The sequence below is a fragment of the Equus quagga genome, chromosome 10 (genome assembly GCF_021613505.1).
Source record: "Equus quagga isolate Etosha38 chromosome 10, UCLA_HA_Equagga_1.0, whole genome shotgun sequence".
Lineage (NCBI taxonomy): Eukaryota > Metazoa > Chordata > Mammalia > Perissodactyla > Equidae > Equus > Equus quagga.
In genome coordinates, this window is record NC_060276.1 from 25,203,064 (window position 1) to 25,229,865 (window position 26,802).

Below are 26,802 nucleotides of genomic sequence, written 5' to 3' on the forward strand. Positions count from 1 at the left end.
CACCAGTAAGGTAACTGTTCAGGCATTGGCAAAGCTTCTGGTAGGAAGTAAATTAGTGAATAATAATTCCTTGGCACCTGCATCCGAGTAAATTTTAAGCAGTTAGTCAAAGCATAGAAACAGAATTCTTTCTTTACAACTTTATTTACAAAATGTATTAAAACTTTGTACAATACCTCATGGCAATGAGGCTCCGTAATTTATGCCCACACATGCAATTTACGCTTTTACAGCCATTAGTTTGCTTGGCAATTTTTCTGTTCACTGAAGTACAGCTTTAACAACAAAAAGAAAAGAATTGGAAAAAAAAATCCTCAAGTGACTACCGCCAAACTCCCATAGCTTGAAGTTAGTAGCAGAAATTTGAAGCAATCAATGTTTTTTTAAACATGCAAATTTTTAAAAAATAACAAACCAATTTACCCGCCTCTTCATTCTTAGTGAAGTTTCCTCTCTGAAAAACTGATTTGAGTCAATAAACATACATTTCTCTTTATACAGTGCCTATGAAAATGTTTGTGTGTAGGTTGGTTGGTTTGTTTTATACAACTTCATATTCGCACAGCGTTAGCTTCCCGCGCTGGGACATTATAGCATTCAGAAGTTGAAAATCACAGTTTCATGAAAACAAAACAAAACAAAAACACAACAGCTTTCTTTTTTTTGTTCAATACCATTTAAAATTTGACAAGTGAGTTATTCGCTTATGACACAATTTTTGGAATGAAAGTTTATATTACACTTTTCTGGAAACGTTTCGTTGGAACGAGACTTCTTCCTTTCTTTTCTGAAGACAAGAGCAAAATGTTCAGTGAGTCAACTAAGCATCTAAAGGTCACACTTGGAAAATGACTTCAAGCTCCTAGTTTTTACAGTCTGGAAACTTCCCAATGCACATCACTGATGAGAGCAAACTACTGAACTACAGAAAGCATATGTCGTTATATAGGAGGTAATTAGTGAGCGGAGACTATTTCCTTTGACTGGTCTGATGACGCCAACGGCAGGTACGCAACTAGTTACTTGATAGCCCGTGGAGCAGTGGAGTGATCTTCTGAGTCAGTAGAGAGACTGCTCCAAGCAAGGACCTGGGAGTGATGCTGAGGCCCTCAGTTTAGCGTAGGTTTGGGAATGCATTTTAGTCTTTGCAAACTAGAAAAGGACACATGCAGTCTGACGGAGAGCCACGGGCAACAACAGGCAACAGCTGGTAAGACAGACCCAGCAAGAGTAAAGTCAGATTGAGAACTGTGGTCTGAACTCACTGGCCCGCCCTGCAATGCGGTCCTGTCTCCGTGGTGTACACTTGAAAGGCATACTTAGCAGAGAAAGCAGAGCTAAACACAGTGTTGTTTCTGAGAAAGATATTCTAAACACATTTGGGAGTATAGGCAGCATTTCCCTCACCTCAATGCTAAATACTCAGCTATATTGACTTAAAATGCACACTGAAGCAAGAAAAACAGATCTGTGAGCTGAAATTCCAGGCTTCTTGGAAAGCTCCGGGATCCGTTTTAGGAAAGCACCGTGAGGTATGCCTGATAGTGCCCCGTCCCTTGCTACACACAAACGCCAATTTCGAAAGCTCTGTTAATCCCTTCATCGAGTGGGAAGTTATCAAAGCATTTTCACGAAACCATTTCAAGAACACAGAGAAGTCACCGTTTAGTCCCTTTTCCAAAGTGTTTGAATTTTCTTAAATGTTGCATTTACATTCTAAAGATATACACATTTCAGTAACGTTGAAAGTAAATAGGGTGCACAGAACATCACCACCCACAGGAAATACCAAAAACATCTGGTCAGCAGATCCTAGGAGAAATGCCAGTCTGTCTTCCCAAACACAGTCAGAGATTTTTTTTTTTATCAGGAGGAATTATTTTAGCTAAGATGGGCCTATTTGCTGAATTGGAATTTTAAATTTGTGTGTGAGTGTATTAAAGAACATGGTGTTTGTTTACTGTGCAGTGGTATCAAAGAATGGCTTTTGTTGAACTGATTTTTTAATAAGATTTTTTTCGCATACTGGAATCTTGCATGTCCATTTTTTTGTTGGTTTTATTTTAATTTTTTTCAAGCAAAGCAAAAAGATTTCAATGATGGTTTGCATTGTCGCGAGTCTCAGAGTGTTCCATAAGGCACTGAAGGAAAAAAAAATCAGTTTTTCCTATTGAAAGGTCATTGCACCATCAGCAATATTCGTGTCATGCCGGACACCAAGGAGAGTGAAGTCTGGCTCAGGATCCTTGAAGCAGCCACGTGTTCGGTGATCCTCTTGTCACACGCCTCCAGTGGGAAGGGATCTGCAAAGGCAAGGGGGAAGTCTAAATTTGAATGGGCCTTCTATTGGGAATTGACAAGTTTATTATGGCTCAGTCTGTCTTGGACAAGAACTGCGGCTGTTTCCTCAAACTGGCATCTCTGGTTTGCATCTGGCTTTTGGCAACAGGTCTGTTTAAATTCTTTCACCTGATGCAAATGCTTTGCAATCGGTTAAATCAGGTTCGTTCTCTACTATGCATTGGACTAAGGAATATACAGGCCTTGCGTGAAGTCTAACTCAAAACATGAATCACTTAGGATGTAGGTATACTAGAAAGTAGCATTTAAATAGAGATATTCAGGACTACTACCTACAGAGTGCCTTCTGATTGCAGAACCTGTGACAAAGGACTGTTTGTCTGGGACAGAGAGTAAACAGTGTTCTATGGCTTGCTCGATTGAAATCCATCTGACTGTGAGAAGAAAATTTGCTGCTCATTGCTGGAAAGGTGACACTTTGTTTCTCTTAATACCTACAACCTTAGTTATTAAAGTCTGAAAATAGCACACGGACTTTAAAGAGACAGCACATTCCAGGAAGAGGCCAGAACAGTGATACCCGTGCAGGGGCTTGGCATCTACAGGGTCTTTGCCCTAATACTGTGGGCCTGATTAAGATGCTGATGCTGCCCTCCTCTTGGAGGCATTAACTAGTGCGCGGGATTTATTTGCCCCGACTCTGAAAACTCAAGGCCCCTTTCCTCCCTCCTCTTCAAGCTCACATCCCTCCTCTCCCTCCTTTCCTTCTACGCTAATGGGACCCATCTTTTTCCTCCTGAGCTAACAGTGAATTTCGTCCCAAAGGAATGACATAATCATTTTCTACCACTGGCCTTGGAATAAAAGTATCTGTAAGAAGAATGTCAAAGACACTGCTGAAGGCCAAAAGCCCCAAAGAAGACAGAATAAGACTAACATGGAAGTTGGTAAACCTCTTCCTTGGAATCCTTAGAGTCCTGAGTCATATCTATCCCAGAAGCTTGGAGAAATTTTATATCAATAGCAGAAAAATCAGAGTCCCCTTCTCTCTCTTCATTGGCCTCGGCATGTCATTAGCTAGCTGTGTAACTTTGGGAAAGCCTCCTAATCTCTCAATGCCTCAGTTTCCTGCTTTTAAATAGGGATAGATGAAGTACTGTCACTGAAGTAAAAGTCATCTGGGGACAAAGAACATCACTACCTCAGTTATCCAGAATGTGTTTTCCATTTAACATAAGATGACCTCTTATGGGAAAACAGCCGCAGCAAGAATGTCTATGCACATAAGCTGCAGAAGGAAAATTGATCACTTTGAAAATGGGCTGCATGAACAAAGTTAATATTTTCTAGGAAGACTAAATAGAACCATCTTAGAAGAAACATGAAAATCTTTTTCCTTAACTCCAAGCATCTTGAGGTCTTGAAAGTGAGAATTTCAAAAATATCATTGAAAAAAACAAAGAAGCCAGAAGTAGCTGTGAACAGTAATGAAAAACTGGAAAGAATTTCTTAGAACAATAAACAGAGTCAACCCTAGGGTGCAGTGAATTTGGAATACTTGGCAGTTGCTCATTTGCCAAGGCATGCTTGGGCCACACCTCCAGTGCTTGGTCAGTAAGGCAGAGAGGCAGCAGATAGTCAAGAGGCTATCTGCTCCCTAGTGGGTGCTGTATCTGAGGCTGAGGCACGTGTTCCCACAGTGAGTCCAATAATCCTGACTCTACTCTGATCCATATAAAATGAGAGATGACCCCCTCCTCTTTCAAGGATGCCTTTTTATTAAGTAGATTTCACCTGGATCATATTTTTGCAGGTGAGTTGTCCTTGAGTCATTCTTCCTGAAGAATTACTGGTACCATAAACTCCCAAGGCTGGATCTGATAATTAGCAATAAAAGTAAAATCTCAGGATGTCTTTCCATCTCTGTGGCCCTGAATAGACCCTGACAGATTTAGGCCAACTCAGAACTGGAAGCCTGGTAACTGGGTAACAAATTAGAAGTCACATAAGAGATATTCCAGAACTTTTTGGGAAATAAAAGATGAATGATTGAAGAGTTCACCCTTCATTTAACCAGCATTCTCCTAATACTACCTCACCAAATTGGCTGAGGACGGCAGAGAGTTTTCTGTTTCCTGCTCAGCCTGCTTTGTGCCTCTGGACTGACACATGTAAGGTTTTTCCGGCATCTTCCAAGGCTTTTCCTTCTTGTCTGGAGATTTCACACAGGCTTGGAAGACAGATTTGTTTGCAGAGACATTTCCCAGGTTTCCCAGGTTTGCCAAGGGGCTAGCTAACTGTGCTGTAACCACATTGGCATCAATGTCTATTAAAATGTTATTTTTGCCTCAATTTTCCTGAATTTTGCTTCACAAAATGGATCAACTGAAATGACTACAGGAAAGCCAGAGAGCCAGAAGTTGTGGCAAGTTCATTTCTGAGGCTCTTCCCCCAGGTTTGATGTTCTGGGCCTCTACTTTAGGACTGCAACGTTCTACCCAAAGGTTTGCTGATCTCAGTTTTTTTCTTTCCCTTTTCCTTCCTTCCTTCTGTTTGTTCTATTTTTCTTTCCTTCTCTCTCTGTCTCGGCCTCCCTTTCTCTCTTTCCTTCCCTCCCTGCCTCCCTTCCTCCCTCCCTTTCCCGTTCCTTCCTTTCTTTCTTTCCTTCAGTTACATGCTCTGAGATAATTGTCTCTAGAAGCTTACTACTCCCTGGACCAGCAGCATCAACATGACCTTGGAGCTTGTGAAAAATGTAGACTCTCAGGCCCCATTCCAGACCTGCTGAATCAGGATCTGCACCTTTATGAGATCCCCAGGTGATTCACATGCACATTGACATTTGAGAAGCTCTGCTCTGGGGCTTTAACAAGAGACTGAGGTTACAGCAGTTGGGGAGTAGGGACCTAGATTCTCAGATAGAATGGCTGATAATAAAGAGAGTCTGGAGGCCATGTGACCCTGAGCCCTGATACCCTTCTGTTTCAGAAAGATTCTTTCTGGGGAAAGTAGGAGTGATTGAATATATAACCTCATATCAAGTACATAGGAAGTGGGGCATACAGAGCCTCGGTGAAGCCCCTCAAGACTTTTTTGTAAACAGGACTTTTTTGGTAAACATAGCTTTAGTATCTGCTCTCCATTTGACAGGATCCCCTTGGGGTTTCAAGGTTCCTGCAGACTACCATGCCATGGGTGGCTGGAGGCAGCCTGGTTTAGTAAAGAATATAGCTATAGGAGGAAGAAGGGCTGGGTTCTAGTCTCGGAACTGCCACTATCTAGTTATGTTGCCTTGAGCAAATAACTTGATGTGGCTGGGTCTTAGTTACCTGAAAGGGAAAATACTTTCTGACCCATTATCTCAAATGAGATGGGAGAGCACTTGGAAAACTGCTAAGCAGATTTAAGGTGTATTATTTCTTTGGATGCCAGTATCTCAGAATTTAGGATAATTAAGCTAGGCTGAAATTACTCATGTACTATCCTATGAAAAAGCAAATAACGTGCCCCAAATTGTAATGGACCTATATAACCTACTCAGGAGTAAAATATTTTAAGCACACTGGAACATTGAATGCTTGCATGCAAACAATGCTGACTACAGATGAATTCATGTATTATACATTCTACAGTGCAATGGGAACACTTTGTTAGTGGGTTAGTTCAGCGTACTGAGTATGTTGTGGCAAAAGGCCCCAGTCTGTAGCAGGAAAGAACAACCAGCAACTTCATCAAACAAGATAGCTTTCCATGGTGAAGACGCATGATTTATTCAGATGAAATATTATTTAAAATTGGCTGAATTTAGATCTACAATGTGAAATATAAGGAGGTCAAAATACAAATGCATTTGTAGAGATGCAAGCACATTGACACTGACGCAAAAAATCTCCCCCCCTAAAATAAGGGCTATGAAGTTGCTAATTATCCTGTTCCACTTCAGATAGGTGTGTTAGTGATGACAGATGCACTTGAAGGTAACAAGACTATATTCTTTTAAACACTTCCAGAATGGAGATGTTATCCTAATTCAAGCTTGCCTTTGAACACGTCTGAGTTATTGGAGGTGGGGCGGGGGGAGGATGTGGCTGTAGCTGCCAGAGTCAAGGTGGCATCAGTTAGGTTCATCTAAGTATGAATTTGAGGGCAGCCAGCAGCAGGGAGCCTAGACTGTTCTTTGGGAGACACTTACCTGAACATCAGTTCCAAGAAAGGGACAACAAAGGAACTCAAAGATTAAAGAAATCGTCTCAAGCTTACACTTAAGAGAACCACCACTCCCCTGTGGAAACACTGCATTTCTCCAGGTGGCAGTGCCCCACTTTCATACCTCACTGTAACATCAGCACCAGAGCAGCTGCTTTCTCTAGAGCTGCACTGTCCAATACGGTAGTCACTAGCCACATGTGACTATTGAACACTTGATATGTGGCTAGTATGAGTGGAGATGTGCCATAAGTATAAAATACACCCCATATTGTTAAGATTTAGTATGAAGAAATGAATGTAAAACGTCCCATCATTTTTATACTGATAATATGTTGGAATGGTATTTTGGATTAAATAAAATATATTATTAATTTCACTCGTGTTACTTTTTAAACTGTGGCTACTAGAGCATTTAAAACTACATGTGTGGTTCACATATGTGACTCACAAATATTTCTGTTGAACAGCACTGCTCTAGAGAATTTTTTTCCCTTTTGGGTCACAGACCACAATTTAATAACAACTATGCTATTAGGAAAGCACCACCGCCTAATAAGAAAGCACAACCATTGTTTTCAAAGAATCAAATGGTTGCAAAGAGTAGACAATGCTTGAAACAATAAACCAAACCAAAAAAACAAAGAAAGAAGAAAAAAGAAAGAGATTAACAAACAGTAATGTAAGGCTGATTAGTTTACTAGACCTTAACCGTACCCCTAGATCTTAACACTCTCTGTTCCATACACGTTGTAGCCTTCTCTGTATGTAGCGTAATTTTGAGTGTTGGTGGCAGGAGCAGGCTTAAAGTTTTGGGTGTTCTTTGTGAGTTTCATGCGTTTGGACTCTGCCCGTGATTTGTAACAGAATTCTATCAAAGCCACCATCATGGCCAGCCCCAGACCTCCGACAAGTATATAGAAAACGCCCGCCACATTGCTCAGGCTCAGAGCGCTGGTCTTGTCCTAAGAGAAATGAACAACGTGATTAGTTCTTGGGGAAAACAAAGGCAATGGGACATTATAATCCATTACAACAGTATAGGATAGTTCTAAGTTGTAAAATAACTAAACATTGATGTGTTATGATTCAATTCTGGCAACTGCCTGATGTTTCACAATGGCCAGCAAAATGGTAGATTGTGCTTCTGTTGATTTTGTAATCCTCACCTAAATGTTCCTTTATTTTGACTCTTTCAATCCTCTAGTACCTCAAAATGGTGTCAATAACCAAATAAAACACAGCACTTGGCCATGGGAGCAAAAGAGTAAACACAAGCACAATAAACCAGCCTCAATAAACACCATTTGCCAGAGTTGAGCAGTGACATAATCTCTATAAATGTAACACTCTTTTCATTTGGGAACTTGAAGCACTCTTTCCCCTCTCTGCCCCGCAACACCCCTTTCTTCCTTGTTCTTCCTGTGACAAACTCGTCAACAACCAGTCTTTAAGACACCAGGTGAGAATATTAGAGAGTCCTGATATTCTTGTCTGGGGAGTTATTTCACAGGGTTTGTTTAAAAAGGATTAAATTTCCCTTTTCTCCCAGTGGCTGAGAAATTGTTCCCTTTGGGGACCAGCTGATAAATACATATCCTCAGGGCAGCAAGTCTTTGTGTTGCTGGAACAAGGGTGCAGCACAAAGACTTGGCACCCTTCCATCTGCCTGAGAGTTGAAGGAAATTGTCAGGAGGACCCATTGGGTCCTGAATTGGCTCCATACACATCAGAAAGGTTTTCCAGGAGGCTGATGATTAAAACAAAAATCCAGCTCATTTTCAGCTTTTACTCCAGGGAATGTAATGAATAATTTAAAATATACTACATGTCTCTGCTTTCTATTTAAAATGGGGGAGGGGGGGGAAATTGAGGAAGCCCATCAGTGAATTTCAGGTCAAACAGCAAATCTGACTAAGCTATCTGTCTGTATGAAAAAGCAAAAACTGAACTGCTGAACAATGGAAAGAGAAAAGTTGGTGCTTTGAGCCCTACCTTGAGGTAGGACACACCAAGGGCCAGGAGCCTTTCTTTGAAAAAAATAAAATAAAATAGCATTTTGTAGTCTTTTTAGAGGGAGTGTAACCATTTTGCTGCTGAATGCAATTGAATGGAATACCCAAATTGTTAAGTCATTCAATTGAGTATCTTATTCAAATGATAGCACAGTGAGTAGATGATGGCCATTGCTGATACTCAATACTCGTGGCTCAGCTAGTCTTGGTATGATTTAAAGATGATATGGCCATGTCTTGATTCTATTTTCATGGGAGCCAGGCTTGTACTTGTTCACCTTAATAAACAGGCCAATTGGAATTGAATGGCATGGTAGGGAAGGGGGATATGGGTGTGCCTCCTCTCTATAACAACCTTGCAAATAGTCACTCTTCTAGGATGAATGACAGCTAGATAAGTGGTAAGAATTTCTGTCACTTATGAGAAAATGAATCATCACCTTAAGGAGGCTGGTGAGGCTATCTGCAAGGCTGTTCCACAGTCCATGAGGAAATGGACCAAGTTCTGGTAACCCTCCCTCTCCCATTAGATTTTTATATGTATGTGATATTTGATGGGGAAAAGGTGTCCTTTGACATAACCCACATAAGCTGTAGCAACAAGAACAGTTTCAGGTTCCATATATTTGTTTCACAGAATTCCCTGTTGTAGGATGTAGAAAACCAGTAGCAAAATGGTTCACCGCACAGGGAAAATGAGTGGCATTTCATGAAATGAATTAACCGATACCACAATATTAGTTCAAAGAAAGGAAAGGCAAAAATTGAAACTGAAAAGAACTTTCTTAGGGGAGCAAAGGGGGGCAGGAAGGAGGCGGGGAAGAGTGTTTCATGCTTATCAATGTGATGTTATCCTGACAATGTGTACCCTTAAGGAGCATGCGACTAAATTCTAAAAGTATTATGTACAGAGATTCAAATGACACCTTTGGAAGAGAGAACTGTGACAGACTTAATGAGATTCGAGATCCAAATAGAGGCTGAACTCAAAACGACAGCAGCTGGGAGGAGGCTAATCATTCTACTTACAGAGACTAGTCTTTGTTATTTCTTTGACTGTTTTCAGATGGGATCGACATAATATATCAATAACCAAAGGTGTTTACTACAAAGTCTCTGACACTGTAAGAGGTTAAGAAAAAGTACTGTCACAACTGGATCTTTCATTTTTTTGGTTGTTGTTGTTGTTGTTCGATTTTCTCTTTGGACTTTCAAAATGTGAAATACAGTAAAACCCCCTTATAACACAGCTCATTATTTTACAGCTTTGGAAATGTGGTGGGCCAGACTGAGTTTCCTTATCACAACGGTAGCTCTGTGGAGTCAATGACTGACGTCATGTGGCATGCCTCTGAGGCTAGTGTTTGCCTTATTCCTTTAGCGCTGGTGTTATAAAGGGGTCCCACTGTGTTAGGGAGTGTGTGTTGGGAAGGAAAGCCGTTTTAGGGTAGAAAATAAACAGTGGTTCAAAATGTGATTGCTAATCAGTACAAAAAGACCTTCAGCGACTGACCTTACTCCCGGAGTCCTTGGCTCCACACTCCCCCTTATCGTACCACCATTTGTTTTTCAGCTTGTCTAAGATGCCTTGTTCACTGAGTTTCAATACTGCAAGGTTTACAGGCGTTCTTCACGTGGGAAATAACATAAATAACATTATATTATGTTATTTTATGTTATTCAAGCTTCAAACTACTTTAAAACTATAGAAAGCGATAAAGCAGGGGGCCCTGGCCACAGAGTAATTTTAGACACTGCAGGCAACCTGAGCATTACCTTATAAAAAGTTAACACTACAGCAACGCTATATTTACCAGGGCCTGCCCATATCGCTTTGAGTAATCGGCACACACTGTTAAATAATGAGGATAGAAAAAAAGGCACTCCTCAGATAGGCTGCGTGTAGTGAGGAGGGTCTCCCCTCAAGTGACAATCGTTGGCGGCAGCTTGCGGTAGCTTTGTGACGGAGGTGTGTTAGGTTTGATCTAACTGGGTGTCTTGTTGTACTTCCAGACAGAAAGCAAGTTCTATGGAGGAGTAGGGAAGGGGACGGGGTCAGAAGGGGAAGCATTTCCATATGTGGAATGAGACAAGAGGATGAATCCGAACAGAATAGAAAATAGATGCTATGTGAATAAAACACCCTCTGATTAGTTGTTCTTTATTTAACAAATCTGTTGCCCAGGTGAAAATGATACATGTCTTCACAAACTCTGAATTCTTACGCACGTACTGGTCTTAGTATTAAAGGTATAATGTGGACCTCTGAATTTTGGATAAGAGGAATACTTTCAACAGTGAGAGAACTGGCCTATGGATTGTTTTTGAGTTACTGACTGGCTGTCTCCCTGATACAGTCATATGTCTGTGGTTAACTCAGATCATCAGAGGTGAACCAGACTGTTTAAAAATGGATTATTAATACAGCATGACCTAAAATGGCAAAGTGACTCTGCCACTGTGGGTAGCACTGTAGAGGAACAGTTTAGATAGGCTGCTCCAGTGAGATAAGACTTCCACGAGTAAGAGGCTAACACATCCCCAGGAGGCCGGGCCACAGCTCCCTAGTGCTCCACCTCTTAAAGTATGAGGACTGCATTTGGAGCCACTGGGCAAATACGTGAAACCCTACTGGTCCTAGGATAAAGATTTTCTCTCTTAGAAATTTCTTCAGCTGTAAAACGGAAATAATGACCTTTACCCTCTCTTCTTTCTAGAGCTAATGAATCTTAAATGAAGTACCGCTAATAACTTTGGATTGAAAAATGCATTGTATACAGAGGGTGGCATAATTCTATTATGAGGCAATAAACTACTGTGTGTTCAGATTCATGTGAACAATATTGCCAACACCAGTGTATGTTATTCTGAATGCCATTAATTTACAAGGAGGAAAGCAGACACATTTATGTAACTATGAACATGCTGTAGAATTTCTTAGCTTATTTTGGATAAGTTGGAACCACCAACATATCCAGTCATTGACAAGACTTACTACAGTCACAGAGATCTGGCCTCTATCAGACCAAGTCCCCAAGCCTATTTCCTGCCCACCCCTGACCCTTTGCTGTTGAGAGCAAAGGGACCATTTCATCTTGAGATATTCTGAGAAATGTACCATCATTTAAAAATAATACGCAATTTCAGAGCATTTGAGATTTAAAAAGCTATAAACCCTTAGTGTCAGGGAGGTGACACTTTCTTGGTTAGTGCAGGGCTTGGCAGCCAGAATATCTGCATTTTGTATCTATCTCACTAGGAAATTGTGGTCCTTTTATACTTTAAAGTTCCTTCAATCAATGCTCAGAAACGTAGGCTTCTCACATGCCAACCAGAGTTGCTTGGAATGCAAAGCAACAAAAGATAGTCACATAAAACTTTGAGCCTTTTTAAGATATTATTGAAAAAAAAGATATTATTGGCAGTGAAAGTTTAAGTCTTAGACTTTTAAAGGACAGACAGGCCATCTATGGCCCTGAGATCAGTGTTAGAACTGCCTTCTCCCCTAATCCCCACTGTCTGGCTCCCCTTCTCTCTTTTCCCCTGATAATTTTTGGTTTTATCACCACCGTCTCTTCCCCAGTGCTATCCCTTAAGCTAGGCACTGGCATCCAGGCTCAGGATGATGGCAGTTAGCTAAGAATGCAGGGAGATGCTTTCCAATGGCGTATGGGTAACTGATTTCATTGGGACCACAGGAAAAAGTACAAAGCATTTCCTTCCTCCTTTCTGTGCTTCCTCTTTTCTTATCGCAAAGGGCCCAGTGTCCTCATGCTGCTCTCTGACTAAGCCCTTACCAGCCCACGTCCTCCCTCAAGGTACTATGTTCTTCAGATTACTTCATTCCATTTTTCAGTACAGCTGCTCTTACTAGATCTCAGGAACAGAGCAGTCTGATTAAAGGCACTCACAATGAGGTCCAAATAGAGATCTCTCCTTAGAGATCCTGGGTTTTAAAGAACTTTGTCAACCCTTAATTGAGCTAGGTTGATAAAAGTGCGACATGTTAGTTTAGAGTAATGGTTCTCAAAGTGTAGTCCAAGAACCCCTGGAGGATCCCTGAAACCTTTCATCAGAGGGCCTGCAAAGTCGAAACTATTTTTATAATAGTACTAAGATATTCCTTGCTCTTGTCACTCTTATTACCTCATGATGTACAGTGGAGTTTCCTGGAGGCTACATGACATGTGATATCACAACAGATTGAATGAAAAAGCGGAAATTAGAATCCTCTTCTCTTATATTAAGCCAGATATTGAAGAGACTTGCAAAAACATAGAACAAATCCACTCCTCACTAATTTATTTTTGTTTTGGAAAAAATATCATTATTTTTCACAAGAGTAGGTTATTTACGTTAGCATATATAGGGTTTATTATTTTTTAAATGAATTAATGAATATATTCTTTTAAAGTTCTTCAGTTTCAATTTCTGATCTGGTAAATATTAATAGACATAACACACATAAACAAACCTTTTGAGGGTTCCCTATAATTTTTAAGTGTGGAAGGAGGTCCCGGGATAAAAAAGCTTTAGGAGCACTGGTTTTTTGAGGAGGGAAGGCTTTTCCTGAGCTGGGGCCTATTCTAGGCTGCCACCATCCACTCTTGCCAAAACCCAGGCTCAGTATGTCAGCAATTTAGCATTCTATTTCTGACAAATGCCCTATCTATTCCTTAGGTCACCCAGTGGTCTCCACAGAATGGCTGGTACTGTTCTCCACTCTCATGGCCTCCCCAGTTGCAACGGAGGTCACCTTAGCGCAGTGGTTCTCAATCGGGGGTTATTTTGTCCTCCAGGGGACATTTGGCAATGTCCGGAGTCATTTTTCATTGTCACAACTGGGTGTGTGTGTGTGCTATAGGCATCTAGTGGCTAGAGGCCAGAGATGCTGCTAAACACCCTACTAGGCACAGGATAGCCCCCTACAACAAAGCCCCAGATGTCAAAAGTGCTGAGGTTGAGAAACCCTGCCTTAGAGCATCCAGACCTTATCTGATGCCCCAGGACTTGAGAGAAATCTGACAAATGATATATTCCTAGAAGTTTAGTCTTTGGGAAAAAAGTCACAGGGCTTATGAAATCTGGCAGGGAACCAATGTGCTTTTGGGAACTTTTAAATAAAAATGAAGGAGAAAAACAAACATTTCAAGCAGCAGCACAGCCAAGGAGCATAAAAGCTGTAATCAGAAATCACAGATAATACCACTTAACAAGGTTAGGATAGCTGCCAAGAAAAGAAAGTATTTTAAAGGCCAAATCTCCTAGAACTGTACGTTGCTGTGGGGTGGAATAAATTCCCAAAATGGCAGAGAAAAATTGCTTTTATCTACATAATTTTCTCTCTTACTGTACCTTACTGGATGTATTGCCTAGCCCAATCCAAAGCAAGTGAATGTATTGACACCCTCCGTCCAACACACACACACACACACACACACACACACACATACTCACACTTTAGTATTTTAAAGAAAGTGGAAGGTGGGCATTTGGTCATTTTAAATGTCACTTTCTCCATGAAGCCATTTTTGCTCACCACTCCAATATTTTCTCTCCTTTCCCTCATATTCTACCTTGCCTTATTATTTATGCCCATGTCTTATAATTCCCACCATACTGTGTGCTTCTCAATGGCTATTGTATTTGTATCCCCACCTAGAATAGTTCTCTAAATAAATACTTGTTGAACAGATAACTCTCCTTTAGTATTCTGTTTTTCGGCTTAGTACTTTGCCTAATTATGATAATAATAATCATTATTGGTCAAGTTTAATGATTACTCTAAGAAGGCAGATTTATGATCTCTACTTTATGAGTAAAGAAATTGAGGCACAGATAGGTTAAGCAATTTACTCAAGCCTGCACAACAAATTATGGGGCAGGCCAGAAGGCAAATTAATATGTCTAACTCTGTACTGTGCATTTTCCAATGGAACACATAAAAGGGTAGCAGCCCTCCTTATTTTTATTCTTCAGGATTGGATGTTTCATAACGAATTTTTTCTTTAGGGACCACCATACTCCAAAAAACTATCAACCCGGCAAGGGCATATCTTGCAGCTGGGGCTTTTCATGGTGGCGCAGCAACATGTCTCCAGGAGAATGTCCCAGAGCAATTACTGCAGGCCCTTAACTGGCACCTAAGAGAATTATAAGTCAAAAATATTTATTGTACTCACCTCAATAGAGAATAGAAAGAATTAAACAAATTAGGTCAGATTCCTATCATGGAAATTAGTCAGGTATTCTCCCTTCTGAAGGGCTTGCTATGAACTTTTGCTGTGTAGAGCCCTCCCAAGTCAAAGGCATGGGTCAGCAGGCTTAGGGAGAGAACAGGAGAGCTGTGTGATGTGATTTCACGGGGTCTGGGAACGTCCCCCTGTCCGAAAATATTATCCTCACTGGTACCTGAAATTCCACCATGAGAATTGCAAACCTTTAAGTTTGAGCAACATTCCTTGTTAAAATACAAAGCTTCCTAAGAAATGAGAAATGAAGCAAAGAGTAACTATTTACAAACTCCAACTCTTTATTCCATGTTGTTTAAAAAATGTCCAGGAGGGAAAACAATATAAAGTTCTCCTAAGAAGAAAATGGTTTACTGCATCTACATCATAAAAATGTATACGGGTTGTTGATCAGATGGAGAGAGAAAGAGCAAATGTGAATTATATAGTCATTGAAAAGGATGAGAAGGTAGTGCTGACCTGTGGCAGAATGATGATTCCTGAGTGTAGGGAACAGTCATTGAGTGGTATCTATTTTTCTTAATAGGGGTAGTATTGTAATTCATAATGCTTTGAAAATGAGTTCTATTTTTGAAGAAAACATAACTGGCTGATACAAAGTTTTGCTTATCTCTGCCATCCACACCTGGCAGTAACTCAGCTACAAAGGACTGTGCTCACTAATCCCAGGCATCCAGCCCCAGGTGGCAGTTGTCTAGGTTCCCGGCTCGCTCCTGGGAGGTACCAAACCCCCATTTCAAAGTTCAAAGTTATGTTAGCAATAGCCAACATTACATATGGAGACAGCTTTAGGATAAGAAGACCATTTTTTTCCTGTGAAAGTACAAACTGTTTATTCCAAAAAAACAAAGTAACATTTTTGATATGTTTCTAAAGAACTGTCCAATTTATTTTTCAATTTTGATTTCAGGAAATACCTAACATAGGTAGTTTGGAGCCATGTTGGATTCTTTCTTATGAACAAAGAAATGTGGAGAGAGTGATGTGAGGGTGCTGAGTTTCCCCATAGCGGAAAAGAAGTAAAAATGGCTTTGTGAATTAATGACTAAGTTGATTCCTCCATTCTACCATTGTGATCCTGGAAGGGTTGAGATAAGAATTTGTACTATGGATGTGGCTCCGGGCTTGCAAAATATAGAAACCCAGGGTGTAGTACAATTTGTCCGTCTGAGAGACTAAGATATTCTGCTCTAAATGCCTTTATTTCTCCTTTCTGAGCAGGGACATCTAAAGAGCAAATGTCTGTTTAATTAATGATGCCATAAGATCTTCAGTGATGCTCTTAGGAGGGATAGATATATATGCAAATATATAGGTTATGGAGAAAGACAAGGAGATCACAGAGAAGTAAAAGAAATATATGAGCAAGGGTGGTGTATTTGCACAGTTAATTAGAAACCTGCTCTAACAACACAATATCTGGGTGATGAAAATGGAAACTTAGCACAACCTAAGCTGGAAGCCCACCCTGTCACCCTATTCCTCATCCAAACCTCACTCCAAGTTACTAATACTTGCTTCTTTGTACCTAGTGATTCTTTTGAACAACTTTTGAGAATTATCTTTGGCCCAGTGGAGGGAAGAAGGCCATCCTCACTTTCACTGGCTTTTCTACTGAAGATATTTCAGGTTTTCATGGTGACAAGCCATCTTTCCCAATCGCTCACTTGCTTCCCTAGCCTTTTCTGGAGAACTCCTAGCATCACTCAGGAAATCACAGGCATGTACAGGCAGGCAACTACAGACATCTCTGCACAGGTGGGTCTTGATTTATCAAGTTGAAGCCAATTGATGACCAAGCAAGAGAAGATTCTTTGCTGGATGAAAGGATTTACTTTAAGGACTTCTGTATTATTTTCTGTAGATTACCTTGGGAAATGTATAGTGAAGGGATTTACCTCTTCATTTAGTAGCTGTTGGAGGCTGTGGCAGTTCAAAATATGCCCTAGACTACACTAGTGTCTGCAGCCCTTTAAAAACACTTTCTATCCATTTCTTTTCACAGGAGTTTCTGGATGCAGGATTATAAGAGAATGAGGGTTTAAGTTATTTCAATCCTTCTATCCCTGGGTCAGCCCGAGCTTTCTCCACAACCTGGGAGCATGCACATATGATTGCTGGCATTACTGGACTTTGGCCACTCAAGCGACCCTCATTCCACAGGGGCAGCTACAATGATTTGCTGTTATGCAGTGCTTAGCTGCTAGAAGCTCCCTCTGAGAGACTATTTATATCTATGTAGTTCACAAATGTAGCTCAAACCTATTTAACTCCTTGCTAATGAGATCATAATTTAATGTAAGTGCAAAGAGCAAATTTAATAATGCATGCATATGACATTAGGAGTTGAAAGCTGTGAGTCATTTTACTACGGGTTTAACAATGCTAGTGATTGAAACCTATTGATGAGCATCTGTGCTAAAGAAGCAGACCCAGAAGTCACTTGGAGATATGTGGGTAAATCGAGTGCATTTCCAAATGATAACCTCTCGAATTCAAAGTATTAGATCCCTTGATCCCACAGGTTGTGAATTTCACTGATGGATTTCTGCCAAACTGGGCCTTTGTCCAACCTCCTCCTCTAGAACAGGAATCCAAAATCATTATTGATTGTGGACTACCTCACATAACCCAATCTGTCTGGGAAGACTTCTTTCTCAATTTGTCCCTGACAGAGAGAAGGGGCTCAGAGAAGATGCTAAGCTTCTGGAGAAGCCAGTTTTGGTTAGAATGTGGCCACAGATACTTTCCCAAGTACAAAATTTATATTATTCACTTGAAAACTCTGTTTTAAGATCCATTAAAAATTCAAACTATCAAATTTGTTTGGGTTTTATTATTTATAAATGTGTTTTCTTTAGTTTATCCCAATCACACCAAGAAAGAGAGCATAGACTGAGAAGATAGAAACTGATCTTTACCAGAAACTCACATGACAAGTGTTTCTGAAGATATCTAGTTCATTCCCCTGACTCTAGCCTGAATGAAAATATTCATTGGAGTTTAATCTGATGGGCGCCAGCATCTTCTTTTTTCCCATATAGCCCTCCCTTGACCATGACCCATAGAAAAAGAATCAGTCTTAGCTTACACGCCAATAGATTGCAACAAATGGGGTCTATATATCAGATCTGAAACCAGAAAGATCTGGTTGCCATGCTAGGGCACATACCACCCTCTTGGAGCGCACACTCTAGCATCCACTTATCTGCATTTCCAGCAGTGATGCCAGACAGAACACACTAGCAGAGTCAGTCTCTCTCTCTCTTACTGTCTCTCTCTATTTTTTCAAATGCAAAGTATGGTATTGCCTTATGTCTATATTTTGAGAAATATTTGCTTCAAGGCCAGATGAAATTAAGCTTTAAGGTGAATTTAGCACTTGGACCACACTTTTGCCAGCTCTGACCAATGAGGATTTGTCTCATGTGCCAAGGGCCAAATGCTATACCGCTCTCTAGAAAGTCAAAAGAGAATGGATTTCAATTGTTCTCCATAAAAGAAATCTGCCCCCACCCTGTTCCACCAATCTTAACTCCCACCCTCATTGAATGTATTTCAATCGTTTCAAATCTTTTGTGTTTCTTTTACATGGTTGTCCTACCTTTCAGAGAGTGTGGTTCTATAACCTTCTCTCCAAGTGAAAGGAAAGCAAATGATTTGGTCTTAGAGAGGCAGAAAGGGCATAGACACACACCATTTCACTCTGCCCCTGCAACGGTGTCTTTCCTCTTGGTAATTGTATAACAGCATTCTTACCTTCAGGCTTTTCACTCCTGCTCCTCTTTCTGTAGCTCTGTTGTTGGATATTTGGTCATTATTTGTCAATAAGAAACACATTCAAGTTATCAGGATAACACCCAAGGCAAATAATCATGTCCTAATCATAGAAACCATGTTAAGGCCACGCAGTCAGTTAAAAAAAAATCACTAGATGGATTAATTTTTAAACATGTTTTCTTTCTGGATTACAATTTTTTTTTCCGGTGGTAGAATTTATTCTTTAACACCATCTGGCAAAATCAATGGTTTTGGCAGTCACTGGACTGGTTCAGTTCTTAAGGCAAAAATGTCCCTTGCTTGAAGCAGCCACTTGAGAGAAAGTGAGGGTTTGCTCTTGGGAGGAAGACCTGAGTAAGTTCAAGGAGCAAATTTAGTCACTACTAGGAAAGAAAACCGTCAGGTTCTTCATACTTGCAGGAGGCAGCACCAGCACAGAAACATGCAAACCAACGAAGAGCATAATATACTCACCCTACTCCTCGATCTCAAACCAGTCTCGGTGATTCACGGGAACTTCTTCTAAGACCCAGGAAGTGCCATCGATCTGTAATGATTCTTGCCTACACACATAACAGTGTCAATAAAGAGTCATTGGGATCCATCTTAACCCTGGGTATCCAAAATGTCTACCTTTAGGGATGGCTCCTGCCAATAAAAGGTCCATCTTGTTGCAGGTAAAAGGCAGATGCAGATTCACATCCATTACCCAAGGCCCAAGAATGTCAAAGAATTCTGGGTGTGGAAGAGAAGTGGTTAAGAGACGGTGGCATAGGAGAGGAGAATTGTAGACATACATGGAAGAAGAAGAAATACACACAAAACTGAAGATCTCATTTATACATATGGAAAACACAGTACCACCTCATTCATCTATGCACCACCAAAGAGGAAGCGGAGGGCATTTGGAAATGGGCTGTCCTAAAGTATAATTTTTCACTGTCTTTCAGTAGAAGACTTGCTAAGCAAATGCACGGGATTTTAAAAAAAGATTGCTAGTGATAAGGAATAGGAACGTGTTTGAATTTCTTAAGAGAACAAACTCTTTTTGGGTATTTTAAAAGCACCCATGTGAAAGAAAACACAACTAATTTTAATTGCAAGCCATTTTTTGAATTTATTAAAACAAGTTCCCTAAGTTCTTTCCTAGAATCACGTTGGCTAGTTTTTTCTAATTCCTATATTTAAAGATAATAAAACTGCATCAATATTCTCTATCAATGTTCTATAAATTATAAAGATCATCCAACCATTTATTTAATTAATGGGAGTTTAACTGCTGTCCCATCCTCATCCTCATCCCTTACTTCCCCACACACCTTACAAGCTAAGGCACATGTTGTGCAACTCTCATTGCAGTCAAGGGGTTCTGAATGGTTCCATTTAAACATGCTGTTCCAATGTTCCCCAAAGAACACAGTGTGCTGATTTTCACCTTGGAAAATATGGATGCTGGAAGTCTATTTAAATCCCTGGATAGAACTACAGCCAGGGCAATTCCGGGGTGAGGTGGAGTAGGGTTTATAACACCTTGTCACCCAGTCACAAATAGTTTGTTTCACTGACCAGACCTCCTCTAGTGAGGTAAGACTACACACGAAAGCTAAGCTGCTGTCCCTTTCCCAAGATTAAGGGAAGGAAGCGCGGGGTGGGCGGGGGGAGATCAGAAGAATTGGAAAGTTTGAGGAGACAGGCAGCTGTGAAGGGAGGCTGATGTGCTTATGTGGTAATTCACCAGCTAAATCCCCATTCTGCTGTGATTCACAGCAACAGACTTTCCCTGGCTGTGTCACAAACCCCTGGTGATCTGAGTTTATCGCTGAAACAACCTACTGGCTCTTAATTACTGCATTTGCACACACATTGTAATAAAGCACTAACACAAAAGGGTGATTTGCAGGTTAAAAATTCCCAAACCACAGCTCTAATTTCCATGATCCTTGCCTGTGTATTTATAGTCCATCAAGGAACGTCAAGTCTGATTTGTTTAGGCTCTGTTAGCCCAGGTTTAGGAAATTGGTAAAACCAAGCTGGTTTTTAGTTTTAGCCTGTAGGTCTGGTTCAGGGCCTACCTTAGTGGCTGACCTTGTCTTAATTCCTTGTATTCAGAAATTAAAATAAAAACCTATTTCATTAGTTTAAGCATATGCACATTTAAAACAGCCTGAAAAGTTGCTGGTTCCTTCCATAGAATAGTAACTTTTTGAGAGTAGGCTTAGAATGTGTAATGTCTCATGCAAGGGGGGAAAGTCAACAATTTAACATAATTGCCCATTTATCATTATTTAAATGTTGCAGAAGAGAGACAGAGAGATAAGTAACACAGGTTTTTCTCCCTCTCCTGCTTTCAGAAATAATAGGTGTGGAAGTGTTTGTGAAAAAGTAAAAGCACTCATAAATGTCAGGCTTTGTGATTACTGTCGTCTTTAGTAATCGGTACTGAGGGCTGGTATGGCTTAAACATGCCATTTGCCTCGTTGTAACCGAGGTAGTTGAGAATGAATCTGATTTGTATGGAAATATATCACATGCAATCAGATTCACATTGCTCATTGGATGAGCAGATGTGATGAATTGCTGTCTGCAATATTATCACAAGAGGTGACCCTGAAATTGAGCAGAGATCTGTGACAGCATTAGCTGTGTGACCTTCTCAAAGTCATCACCATCTCTGGGTCTCATTCTCTTTGTTTAATGATGGTATATTCGACAGTCAATTGTCATGTTAACTGGGGATGGGATACAACAAAGAAGTGTAATTCTCAAGCCGTTTTACTAATGCAGTTAAACTTCACTGATTTGGACTAACAGAGGGGAAGGATGTCTGAATGAGAAAGTGTTGAATTACAAAATAGGTTTGAAGTATGACAGTTTTATTACTTTAAGTCTATTTTGTAATTCAAACTCACTATAAAACATTGCCTTAGTGGAGGTCCTCGTGAGAACTACTTTAGCAGATAGATTTGTAATGAATATGATTATATGTAGTAAATGCTTCCAACATGTGCAAAACGTTTGTTCTCTTAAGGAAAAATTCAACTGACAATTTAGTCTAAACTCTTCATTTGCTTAACAAACCTCTCTAGGCCACAACCCTGATGAAGTTAGACTGTAGACTGTAGCCCCTGTCCAGTTTGTCACAAATTATAAATTAGAGGGCTCCAAATTAATGAGGTTTCACTGCCTTTTCTACCTTCTTCTTCATTGATTTGTTTTTGGCATCACCACTAACGAGTGGTAAAGCAGATTCAAGTTCATCTCTTGCCCCTTCTCTTGCTCACTCTCAGAAAACAGCAGGTAGCAAGAAGGAAGAAGATAAAGGCAAGCTCCTTGATAATCCAGAAACAGAATAAGCGATCGTTGGATTTGCGGCACTCATCATACTATTATCCGTAGTTGAGAAAGGGGTTGACATTTCAAAGGTTGGCTGGAGTAATGACCAAAAAAAGTGATTTGAAAGATGCCTGGCAGGTAGCATTATGGTCAAAGAAGTTGGAAATATTTAGTATCTACTGAAATAGTTTTCCATTTACCTATCAAAAATCAGATAATGTGGAAATCATGGGCTGGCAATAAAGTTACTTGACTTTGCAGCAGTATCAACTGAGGTAAAAAAAAAAAATAAGCTTGATTGCTCGTTGTAATTAGCAAATAGCTGGTCTAAAGATTTAGGGGTCTTCATGACACCAACACATTTGGGTGAAAAGTTAAAATTCAGGCAGTTTTTTTGTTTATGTAACATCAAACATCTGGTCATTTGAAAACTTCTGGGTACTTGGCATCATGTGGATATTTTAGAGTCATCTTGATACAGTCCATGGCTCCTTTTAACCATGCTGATTATGAACGATGAATCATAGAACAATGTATCCAATCCAGCTTAATTTTCATTCTGCAGCTCACTTGAATGCTATAATTAGGTTCTCTGTGGTCTGCTAAAAACATGAGCAAAAGACCAGGAAGAAGGTGCTAAATACTCTAGGCATCAGGTTAGCCATTGCAAAACTCAAAGGAGCCAAAAGCTTGGCTAAACTGTCAAGGTCATCAGTTCATACTGGTGGGAAAGGAAGTTACTGGTTTTTGACACATAGTAAAACCTTGATTAATTGGAATCCATAAGGGATGAATGGAAATTTCATTAAGAATACTCATTTTGTTTCATTCTTGGCCAATAACATTTTTTTCTCAAAATGCTTGTATCCACTTTCTTGCCTCAGGGAAGCAGCTCTCTAATGTTTGCGGGTCAATCCAGATGGAGAGAAGATACAGGAGACAGAGCTGAATGTGACCTAACCACAGGTCATCACTTGGCAAGTGATTAAAAAAAAAAATCAATTCCTTGCAGTCTTCTTTTTTGGTACTATTGCTGTTTTCTCATCAATGTGGAGTACTGAGGGGGGGAGTTCAGTTAGTTGGGGTACCAGTTAGGTGAGTTCGGGTTAATCAAGGTTTTATAGTAAAGACCTCACCAATGCCTGGTAAGATTATGTGCTGAAAAAAGTTGTTTTTAAATTTATTTCTTTGTAACTGCTCTGTACCAGTGTTTCCAAATCTATATTATAGTGCAGACTGGCAAACTAACTTTTCCGTCAGGATCCTGAGGAATGGAGAGGGAGAAAGAGGAACAGAGGTGTAACCATTGTCTCTGAAGGAGAAAATTTTTGGCTTGCCTGTCTGTTGGCCTGTGGTTGGGAAACACTGCTCTTCACCTTAAGAAGCCTATGGTATCTTGCTCGTACAAGAGTGGATCTTACATGCTTCAATATAGTTCTCATGCCCTTTGGGCCACGGAGGATTCTGTTTTCAGGTCCTCTCTTGTACTTACCCAATGTGTCCTTCCATCACTTGGTGTTGTGGCTTCTGAGCTTGCCCCTATTTCTTGTTGCTTGGATGAAAGCTATTCATTCTTTCTAGCCCAGAAGAGGATTAAGGAGCCAAAGGAATGCCAAGTAAGATGAATTTTCTCATGATGGTAGCCTGGATAACTATTAGACCTACCTGAACCAAGAACATGGCTAAGGAGAAGCCAAATCATGGATTCATACACACAGAATATCACAGTTAGGCGGCGCACTTGTTTAACTATACAAAATGTCTTTGCAAAGTCTATATATGGGGTGGCCTATTGAAGAAAGACCCCATTTAACTTGAAACCGAGCTTGTTGTTTTGCTTTCAAGTTAAGTGGGGCCAGCTTAAATAGGCCATCACATATAGAGAACAACATCTCGTCACTCATACACATAATTGAAGAAGCCAACTCTAGTCAACCAACCAAGCTCTGTAAGCCACCAACATACCTTAGGGGGAAAAAAAAGGCTTGGTAACCTGACTTTTCAGTAGATGAATTTGATTTCTCTCACCACTCATCTGAGGCAGGCGGGGATAGTCTTAAAAAAGGCTTGGGCTCTTGAAAGCCTAGGGCATTGAATCCCACACCATGGCCTTCCTAAGGCAAGCAGTCTGGTGTGGGAGGGGAGGGAGGGGATATGGATGGGGAGCCTCTGTCTGGGAGTTTAAGAAGGGACCCAAGTTAGATCAAAAACGTGGGCAGTGCCCTGAAGTCTTTCTGGTTCCCAAAGCTGCCAGGCAGAGGAATAACCTGGTCATTCCACTTGATGTGTGAGTCTTGTGCTCTCTCCTCAATAATAAGATAACAGTCTTGCCGATTACTCGTCACTAAGGGTACCCGGTTGTGGTGACATTGAGGCTGACCTTGGAGTCACCGCCCCCGCTGCCGCACTCTCCTTTGTCGTACCACCATTTGTTTTTCAATTTGTCCAAGAGGCCTTGCTCATTCAGTTTTAATACTGCCAGGTTAACAGCATTTCTTGAAACGATAAAACATAACTTGTAAGAAAATGCACAAATGCTTAGGAAATCGTTAACGTATAAAAAGGAGCACAAGAGGACAAATTGGCTAAATTTCACAGAACGTGGAGCTATAAAAATGTCTGTACAGCAAATACAGGGTTAAATATTGGAAGGTGGCATGGAGGATAACATTTGCTCAAAACTGAAGTGTGCGGGATGGGGAAATTGTCTTTGAGAAAAAAAGTAACAAGAACACCACATCCATGCAATTAACATTCGTCACATATGGCACCATAACTTGGCTTTTACCATTTAAATTGAAAAAGCCGTTGAACTGTAAAATTAAAACAGCAACAAACAGTCAGAGAGGACAACACAGAGAGAGAACATTAAAAAAAATGGATGCATTAAATAGATGAAACCATAATTTACCGTCTTATTTAACTCCATGGAATATTGTAGGTTTTAAACTTTTAAAAGTTACCTCAAAATCCACAAGAAAGAAAATGACAACAAAATGCATCAGGGTAGGTGGAATACTATAACAACACGGATATTGTTATATTATTCCACCCACCTTAATGCTGAGCCTTTAGGGGTTGCCACACCATAGCCTTTGGAATCCAGATTTCCACCAACTTTCATCGTATCACACGGTTTTCTCTGCTCAATGTACTCATTCATGGTTGACTCCAGCAGGAAGGCGAACTTTCCCTTGGACTTCCGCACTCGGGCAACTCCGTCTGCTGTTGTTTTGGTAAACACAGATGGCTCTGCTGATTTCATGTAAGACCACATTTTCTCATAGACAGCAATTTTGGACCTCTGCAACAGAGAGAAGAATTCTTAGAGCTACCAGATATGAAAATTGGAAGAGGCCTCAGAGCAGTGGTTTTCAAACATTTTTTATTGTAATCCAGAGTAAGAAAAGCATGTTACACTGTGACCCAGTAGGTACATTCATACCTATGTAAATATGGTTCCAAAATAAGTTTTTCAAAACCACACTCATCCTTGCTATGTGTGATGCTCTCACATAGTTTCTATTGTATTCTAATTCACTTTAATAAATACTAGTCAAGACCCACTAAGTTGATTTCATGGCTATACCAATGGGTTGGAATCTAGTTTGAAAAACACTTTCTTAGTTCAATCTTCCTCTCAATTCAGAAATCTCCTCTGTAATATCTTGCTCTCTGATTACCCTTTACCTGCCTGATAAAAAAGCCCATTGGAAGGGAATGTACAACCATTTTAGTTAGCTCACTCCAACACGGGGTATTAATTATTGTAAGAAAGTACTTCCTTATTCTGAACTGAAATTTGTTTTTCTATAACTCCCACGCTTTAGTACTATCTGCTAGAGCTATGCAAAGCAATTCTGTTCCTTCTTCTACACAGCGGTCCTTCAAATATTGCAAGGCTGTTGTTACGCCCCCTCTTCATCTCTTCATTAGATTAAACTCTACTGATGTTTAATACTATTTCCAGAACCCTTACAATTTTGGTCTTTTTCCCATAGGAGTCTAGTTTGCGATGTCTCTCTTAATTTGGAGTTCCTAGAAATAAACATGGCACCCCAGATATATGACAAGGACAGAATGAAAAGAAAAACTGTTTCTTGTCATTGGAGCATTATTTTCTATCAACACTGCCTGAGTATGCATTAATGTATTTAGTCTTTCATCCACCCTTTCAAAAAATATTTATTGAGGACCTGCTATATATAAAGCACTCTGCTGGGGGTGTAAAGAATATAATAGAGTGAAGAGAGTCCCTTCCTCAACTCAGGTTGAGGACAAACCAAAACTGTTAGTTCTTTCTACCAAACAAAGTTTCCTTCATCTTTACCTTTTTGAATTTTGAACTTAACTCCATTAAATTTCATCTCAATTCAGGTGGGCCTTAGAACATGTACTAAATGCTGACAGCTCTCTGTTAGGCATTTTGGAGAATATAAAGGAAGCATGGTCATGGAAGTCATGACCACGTGACTTCCAATTGAATTGGGAGATAGGTTCTTAGGAAGGAAAATCCTAGAGAAAAACTCTAAAGCAGTATTTGACTACAGGTAAGATAGCATGGTAGAAACTATAAACATACATACCATGTTTTCAAGTTTCCTTTTATGGGGTTTACTGGCCCCTATCTCAACTTTTTTGGTTTTTATTTAGTTGCTTTTCTCCAGACTTTGGCCAGCTGCATTGCTCTTTCTTGAGGCCTGTTTGGACCTGCTCAAATAATTACAGAGGGCTGGAACTGCCAGAGCTATCACCATGCAAATTAAACACTGTGTTTATGGCAGTCAGACCCTCACTGAGGCCCTCACTGAGTCACTGAAACTGTTCACTGAGATGGAAATATGCCTGGTTTGCATAAAGAACAGCAAAAAAAAAAAAAAATCCCCAAAAAGGCCAATATGACTGAAGCTGAATGA

General features: G+C 40.2%; 1 protein-coding gene across 1 annotated transcript in view; it reads right to left on the reverse strand.

The window, feature by feature from the left end:
* Window positions 1-213: 213 nt before the first annotated feature.
* The window catches only part of GRIA3 (glutamate ionotropic receptor AMPA type subunit 3), a 271,547-nt gene continuing 244,958 nt past the window's right edge, over window positions 214-26,802 (reverse strand). Inside the window, exons 13-16 of the mRNA XM_046673901.1 lie at window positions 24,943-25,190; window positions 10,036-10,150; window positions 7,225-7,472; window positions 214-2,303 (exon numbers count right to left, since the gene is read on the reverse strand). Coding sequence (XP_046529857.1) covers window positions 7,227-7,472; window positions 10,036-10,150; window positions 24,943-25,190 — 609 coding nt within the window. The 3' untranslated portion in view covers window positions 214-2,303; window positions 7,225-7,226. The remainder of the gene's footprint in view (window positions 2,304-7,224; window positions 7,473-10,035; window positions 10,151-24,942; window positions 25,191-26,802) is intronic.